The sequence below is a fragment of the Brassica oleracea genome, chromosome C3 (assembly GCF_000695525.1).
Source record: "Brassica oleracea var. oleracea cultivar TO1000 chromosome C3, BOL, whole genome shotgun sequence".
Classification (NCBI taxonomy): domain Eukaryota; kingdom Viridiplantae; phylum Streptophyta; class Magnoliopsida; order Brassicales; family Brassicaceae; genus Brassica; species Brassica oleracea.
Window position 1 is genome coordinate 22,961,506 of NC_027750.1, and position 7,753 is coordinate 22,969,258.

Here is a 7,753-nt window from a genome sequence, read left to right on the forward strand (position 1 = left end):
TTAACAGTTCATTGTATCATATGAGTCCATGTATTGACAGTATTATTTGTACTATATCTAATCTCTTATAAACTATTCTCTATTTATTAAGTTCACATAAGTGTTTATAATTTTTTTTAGATAATTTCTAAAATTATATAAGACATCAATAAATTATTAACTAATCTAGTCGACCACCACTAATTGAGAATAATTTAAAATATGTTTTCTGATACAAATGTACCTATAAATAACTCTAAAAATTAATTCCCTGCTTAATTTTGATGGTTTCCCTCTAATTTCAAACAAACAGAATTGGCGTGTACCTGATTAATAAATTATTTATTAATCCAGGAGACCACCACTAATTGAGAGTAATTTAAATTATGTTTCTGATACAAATGTCCCTATAAATAACTGTAAAAATTAATTCCCTGCTTAATTTTAATTGTTTCCCTCTAATTTTCAAACAAACAGAATTGGCATGTAACTGATTAATAAATTATTTATTAATCCAGGAGACCACCACTAATTGAGAGTAATTTAAAATATGTTTTCTGATACAAATGTCCCTATAAATAACTGTAAAAAATTAATTCCCTGCTTAATTTTGATTGTTTCCCTCTAATTTTCAAACAAACAGAATTGGCATGTAATTTATTATTATTTAATTTTTTCCCCGACTTGCATTTATATTCGTTACCTACCAAATGGCAGAGGGTAAAGTTAGAAACCGATAACCAAAACTCTTCCTTTCTCGCATTCCTCTCCGCCTCTCGTTTCAGCCCCCGTCGTCGTCTCCACGATCGACGACGCTTCACCTCCGACCACCACCGATCCTCACTCCGAGTTCCGATTCCGGCAAATCCCCCTATTCTCTACTCAAATTCTCGATCTTTCCCCTCTAATTCAAAACCCTAATTTTCGAATTTCGCACCAAGATCTAGTCTTTATCGATGGACGCGACTAGGGTTTGCTCGGAGGTTCCCGGATCTTCGAAATCGACCGTCACCTCTCTCACGGAGTCGACCTCTCGCACGGAGACCATCAACGGCTCACACGAGTTCAAGATCAGCGGCTACTCTCTCGCCAAAGGGATGGGGATAGGCAAGTACGTGGCTTCCGATACGTTCATGGTCGGTGGATACTCGTGGGCGATCTACTTCTACCCGGATGGGAAGAGTCCTGAGGATAACTCTGTCTACGTGTCTCTGTTTATAGCTTTGGCGAGCGAAGGGGCTGATGTTAAGGCTTTGTTTGAGCTGACGCTTGTGGATCAGAGTGGTAATGAGAGGCATAAGGTTCATAGCCATTTCGGTAGGACTCTTGAGAGCGGGCCTTATACTCTTAAGTACAGAGGAAGTATGTGGTGAGTGAATTCAAGAAACGGTAGCCTAGTTTAGTGTATAATGTGTTTATATGGTGACATGTTGTGAGGGTATTCAAGAAACGGTAGCCTAGTCTCTACTTTGTATTCATGTGTTTATATGGTGACATGTTATGAGTGAACTCAAGAGATGCTAGCCTAGTCTCTACTTTACTTTCTATTTTTGTGTTAATATGGTGACATGTTATGAGTGAATTCAAGAAATGATAGCCTGTACTCATGTGTTTATATGCTGACATGTTGTGATTGAATTTAAGAAATGCTAGCCTAGTCCCTACTGTGTACCGATGTGTTAATATTGTGACATGTGGATTAAAGAAATGCTAGCCTAGTCTTTACTTTGTACTGATATGTTTATCTGGTGACATGTTTCTGTTTCTCCTTTGTTTGGTTTATTGATGAATGCTTCTGGATTCAGGGGATACAAGCGGTTTTTCAAGAGGACGCTTCTGGAGTCATCGGACTATCTCAAGGACAATTGCCTCTTGGTCCGGTGCTGTGTGGGCGTGGTGAAGTCACATACCGAGGGACCGAGGAGTTACAATATCCCGGTGCCGGTTTCCGACTTGGGTCATCAGTTTGGAAAGCTTTTGGAGAGTGGAAAAGGTGTTGATGTTACATTCCAAGTTGATGGTGAAACGTTTCCTGCTCACACGTTGGTTCTTGCAGCTCGTTCTCCAGTTTTCAGGGCACAGCTTTTTGGCCCGTTGAAGAACCAAAATACCAAACGCATAGACATAGAAGACATGGAAGCTCCCATTTTCAAGGTCCTCCACTTACTTCTCTTTCTGGTTTAATTCTCTTGGTTCCTTTTCCATTTCTTATATTGTGCCTTTGTTTGCAGATGTTCCTACATTTTATCTACTGGGACGAGTTGCCTGATATGGAAGACATAATGGGGACAGACTTGAAATGGGCATCGACCCTTGTGGCTCAGCATCTTCTTGCAGCTGCAGACCGTTATGCACTTGAGCGGCTTAGAACAATCTGCGAGTCAAAACTCTGTGAAGGAATCAGCATAAACACAGTAGCGACCACCTTGGCTTTGGCAGAGCAGCATCATTGTTTCCAGCTAAAAGCTGCCTGTCTCAAATTCATAGCGTTGCCACAAAACCTGAAAGGTACATATAAAAGCTCCCTTTTGTTTAAACCACTTTGATCAAATCATCATTGAAATCTAAAAGCTCCCCCTTTGTCTTTAGCTGTGATGGAAACGGATGGGTTTGATTATCTCAAGGAAAGCTGCCCGTGCTTACTAAGTGAGCTGCTGGAGTATGTAGCTAGGCTGAGTGAGCATTCTTTAACATCAACGGGGCAGAGGAAGGAGTTGTATGCTGATGGTGGTGACGTGAATGGGAGACGAGTGAAGCAGCGGTTACACTAAGTAACTAACTTTGAGGAAGAGACTGATCATGTTGGAGGAAACATCTTTGGTAAACAGAATTGTAGAAGAGTGGAGATTTGTTGTGTATTTGTCATTTGTAAAATGATCAGTGATTAATGATCGGTGTTGTGTCTAGCACGTAGAATGAAATGTTGTTTTTGTATTTTTTGTACTTTTTTGCCCTAAAGGGTATTGACTAAAACCGCTTCTCTCAATGAAAAGTTTCATGCAACCTAAGTGATGAATCGAGGACTTGTGAAAGTTAATTAAGTTCTCGTTTGAAGTCTTAACTTTATACATAGGAACTAACCTGAACCTTCAATATATAAGCACAAGAAGGAACAATGATCTTCGAGGTTATATCAACCATTGTGATCTTCAAAGTTTGACGTGGTATGTAATGTAGCTCAGTAAAAGGTCAAGCGTTCAAATTGTAATAGGAGGACACGGTGGCTCCTTCACATATAAGCCATTTGGCTATAAAAATCCCAAAATATCTAACCGGGAGAGATTTCTAAGAAAGTGGAAAAAAAAATCATATGTTTCAGTATACCAAAATAAATAAATAATTAGATTTAAAATTAAATGCAAATTTGTATCTTATCATGAATCATATAAAATTAATAAAAATTAATAAACTGTAGTCGACTGTAACGCAATAAAATATAAATGAAACTTTTTATTAATAAAATTAAAATATGACAAAAAAAGTACAATAAGGAGCAAAGCAAATCACTATTAATAATCGGTTTGATAAGTTAACCGGAAAATTGGAAATAAATTTGCTTTAAACCGAAATAGACCCGAATACAGTGATTCTGAGTGAAGCTAAAGTTTCGGGTCATAAGTAAAAAAACCAAACGAGCTTCCTCCAGAGATCATCAGGGAGATTCTCCTGTGGCTTCCTGCCAAATCAATCGGGAGATTCAGGTGCGTCTCGAAGCTCTTCTGCTCACTCTCATCAGATCAAGGGTTCGCAAAGAGCCACCTAGGTCTAACCATTCACCGGAAACTCATCATATCTGGACATAACCTGTACGCATTGGACTTCGATGGAATCGGCGATGGCTTCGAAGGAATTATAGATTTGGTAGGAGTAGAGCTTAACTATCCGCTTAAAGAGGTTCCGAGTAAATTCGCTGAGTTGATTCATAGAATCATTAGAGAGGATGCTGTGGTGGGCGACGAGTTGATTGACCTCAATACGGAACTGTATCTAAGCAAATGTGTTCAGTTTATCAGATACTCGAACGGCTTAGTGTGTATTTCTCCAGCTGCTGACGCGGTTTTCTTGTATAACCCAACCACCGGAGATTCCAAGAGATTACCTGAGCTCGCCAGAGGAAAAGAATATCAAACTCATGTCCACTACGCTAGTGTGTATTCGGGTGTATGAGACCGCTGTGTTCGACTAATAACAGTGATGAGGTTCTCCTGGAGTTTGATAAAGAGATGGTATTGTACAATTTCATAACTGACGCATGGAGGGATCTGCTAATTCACGGGGCAAACCTCAGTGGAGGGTTCGAGACTCCTACCTACACAGAGAGCCTCATATTGCCGAACTTGTATGGTGTTGAGAACTGAAGAAACACTTTGTAATTTACAAGTTTAAAATAGTTGCTTAGTCTCTATGTTATATTGGTTTTGGATCAGATACTTTCGGGTTTTTGTGTCTCGGATCGGATCTATGTTATTCTCACTTATATCTATGAACAAAACCATATCCAAAAACCCAACGTAAGCAATGTTTGTGCTTTGAAACATCCGTCATCTAAAGTTAGCATGATTAGTGAGAATAGTCAAGAACTTAATGATGATGAATGTTTCTACACTAGGATGGCCAATATGATAAATCATAAAAGTATAAAAAGGAGCAAAGCAGAAACGTTAATTTTTTTTGTTCAGTTTTAACTAATTAACCGGGTAAAAAAATTCAAATATGAAACGTATACTATTTATGCGCGGTTTGACCAGTAAACCGGGAAATTGGGAATTAAATCGCTTTTGAAAACCGGTATAGACCCGGATTTATAGTTTCCGGGCGAAATTAAAGAAAGCTTCGGGTCAATGGTCGCAAGCAAAACGCCAAAACAATGTATAAGAAACTTATCCATTTCCTCGGCGACGCTCTAACGGAGACGACGAAGAAGAATGAACGGCGGAGGAGAGAAGAGACCACGGAGAAAGCCTCTCTCGAGCTTCCTCCAGAGATCATCAGAGAGATCCTCATCCGATTACCAGCCAAATCAATCGGGAGATTCAGGTGCGTCTCAAAGCTCTTCCGCTCCCTCTCATCGGATCCAAAGTTCGCAAAGATCCACATAGATCTAACCCTCCGAAACGACGCCGTTCACCGTAAACTCATCGTCTCGTCACATAACCTCTACGCCTTAGACTTGGATTCAATCGGTAAAAGGATTAGAGATTTGTTAGCTCAGGAGCTTAACTACCCGCTTAAAGAAGATCCGATTAAATTCGACGAGATGATTAAGTGCCACGTGGGAGAGAATATGCTTAAACCGTATAGAAGAAACTGGGTTGAGATCATCGGATCTTCGCACGGTTTAGTGTGTATATCTCCGTGCGAAGGAGCTCTGTTCTTGTATAATCCAACCACCGGAGAATCAAAGAGATTAATCACCCCCGGAGGAGAAGAGTTTCAAACTCTTGGATTTGGATTCGATGATCTAACCGACGATTACAAAGTAGTGAAGCTCGTTGCTGATGGTGACAATGTACTTAAATCCAGCGTCTATTCGTTGAAGTCAGACTCTTGGAGATGGATCCGTGATTTAAGCTATGAGCACAAGGATTGCTTCAGCTCCGGTGTGACTCTCCGCGGCGTGGTCCACTGGGTGTTCTCTAACGAGAACCAGAGAGCGGTGTTAGCGTTTGATTTTAAAACGGAGGAGTTTCGAGAGATGTTGTTGCCTGGTGAGGCTGAGGATTGTGGTCATAGTTATAGAAACTTTGTTGTTGGGGTTATCAACGGGTGTCTTTGTTTAGTCAATAGTTGCTACGAGGTGCATGATGATGTTTGGGTGATGAATGAGTATGGTGTAGAGAGTTCGTGGAGTAGAATCAGGATCAGTTTGCTGTACAGGTCGATGAAGCCGCTGTGTTCGAGTGAGAACGGTGAGGAGGTTCTTTTGGAGCTTGATGGAGACATGGTGTTGTACAATTTCGAGAGTCATGCATCGAGGTATTTGGGGATTCGTGGTGTAAAGCTCAGTGATGGGTTCGAGGCTGATGCTTACGTAGAGAGTCTCATATCGCCAAACTCGTATGGTTTTGTGAACTGAAGAAACACTTTGGTGTTTTACAAGTTGAAGAAAGTTGTATATTCTCTATGTTATATCTATGAAGTATGAACAAAACCATAAAACCATATCCAAAAAGCAAAGGAATGTCTGTGCATTGTAACATGATTGACGAGAACATTAAAGAACTTAATGATGATAATACAATGCATGGCACCGCCTTAAAAATGTCTTAATCTTTCAAAAGCTCTAATTTATGGAAACAACGTATATATAAGGCAACAAGAGAAGAGACAAGCTCTTGTTTAAACCCACGGATTCATCATCTACAACCTCCACAACCACCTTTTGGCTTTTGCGATGACTGAAGTTAACAAAAGAGTTAAGATTTACATAGGCGGCGGCTATGAACAAGGCTTCATATATATTATATAAATATATAGATCAATTTTTGATGTACAAAAAAAGTAGTCCATATATATTATATAAAATAACTAAATTCAAATATATATATATATATATAATTTTGTACATGAGTAACATAAATTTGATATAAAAAATAAAACTTCAAATAATGAATTACTTATTGTATTGCTAATTTGTACGAACTAAAAAAACATTTAATAGAAATATTAAGCTATAAAATCAATATGACTCCTTTTTAACATTTAATAAATAAATCTTAGCTGAATGTATTACTAATCATTTTTTCGTATTAAAAATATATTAAATGCGATAACAATCCAATGCTAATCTAATAATGTACCACAATTGATAAAAGACAGTAATTAACAAAGGTTTATGAGTTTACTATGATCTTACCAATTAAAACATACTAGATCTCTATCCGCGCAACCGCGTGGGTTTTTTTCATTTATTTTTATATAAACATTTTATTTTCAATTCTAAATTGGTATATATTATAATATATATGTGTCTATCAATTTTTAAAACATAATAAGTTTACGGTATTTTTTTTTCATTGAATAGATTGTTTCAAACTTTCACATGCATTTGTATCTTCTTCTATATATATATTTTCGGATTATTATTTCATTATTAAAATCGTAACTATATATATACAAAATTAAATTATATCTATTTAATTTATACTATCTATAAATCCAATGGATCATCTATTGTTTAGATCCAATTATTGATAGCCCAATAAATGATAAGATTATAGATTAAATGTAACATGACTTTTTAGGAATAGGTCCATTAGGTATATTTTTAAAAATATCATACATGATTGATTCAATGTTGTGACTTCTGTTTTAATATGTACTAGGTTAAGATCCGCGCCTTGCGCGGGATCAACATTATATATATACATTATTTTATATATTAAATATTTTTACATATTATGAAATAATTAATATATATATTAAATAATTAAAAGTCAGAAACTATTAAATATATAATTAAATTGGTGCGAACATATAAATCAATTTTATTAATCCAAAAAATATTTTTTTATATTTGATAGGATATGTTATTAAATTTAAATGATACTAATATAGATAATATATTTTAGTATATTTTTAATATTAATGTCTATTAAATGATGATAATTTTTAAAAAAATAAGTTGTCAATGATTGTTCAAAACTTTTATCGAAAAAATTGTTCAAAGTAATTTTGAAACTAAAATATTGTATTTTATATGGTTTATAGTTTAATTTAAAACAATATATATATTAATCTTAATAATTAATTAAATTAGACTTTTTACTTATAT

General features: G+C 36.4%; 3 protein-coding genes across 3 annotated transcripts; all 3 read left to right on the plus strand.

Annotated features, from left to right (window-relative positions):
* Positions 1-698: 698 nt before the first annotated feature.
* On the plus strand, positions 699-3,014 carry LOC106336267 (BTB/POZ and MATH domain-containing protein 2). Its single transcript, XM_013775051.1, has 4 exons — positions 699-1,348; positions 1,785-2,133; positions 2,211-2,487; positions 2,569-3,014. Exons 1-4 carry the CDS (start codon positions 936-938, stop codon positions 2,748-2,750), a joined length of 1,221 nt encoding a protein of 406 aa, XP_013630505.1. The 5' UTR covers positions 699-935; the 3' UTR covers positions 2,751-3,014.
* Positions 3,015-3,094: 80 nt separating this feature from the next.
* LOC106330146 (F-box/kelch-repeat protein At3g06240-like) lies at positions 3,095-4,216 on the plus strand. The gene is made up of 2 exons (XM_013768684.1): positions 3,095-3,133; positions 3,616-4,216. The coding sequence occupies exons 1-2, from the start codon at positions 3,095-3,097 to the stop codon at positions 4,144-4,146; spliced, it is 570 nt and encodes a 189-aa protein (XP_013624138.1). The 3' UTR covers positions 4,147-4,216.
* A 613-nt stretch (positions 4,217-4,829) lies between these two features.
* LOC106329073 (F-box/kelch-repeat protein At3g06240-like) lies at positions 4,830-6,118 on the plus strand. Its single transcript, XM_013767649.1, has one exon. It carries the CDS (start codon positions 4,847-4,849, stop codon positions 6,053-6,055), a length of 1,209 nt encoding a protein of 402 aa, XP_013623103.1. The 5' UTR covers positions 4,830-4,846; the 3' UTR covers positions 6,056-6,118.
* Positions 6,119-7,753: the final 1,635 nt, after the last annotated feature.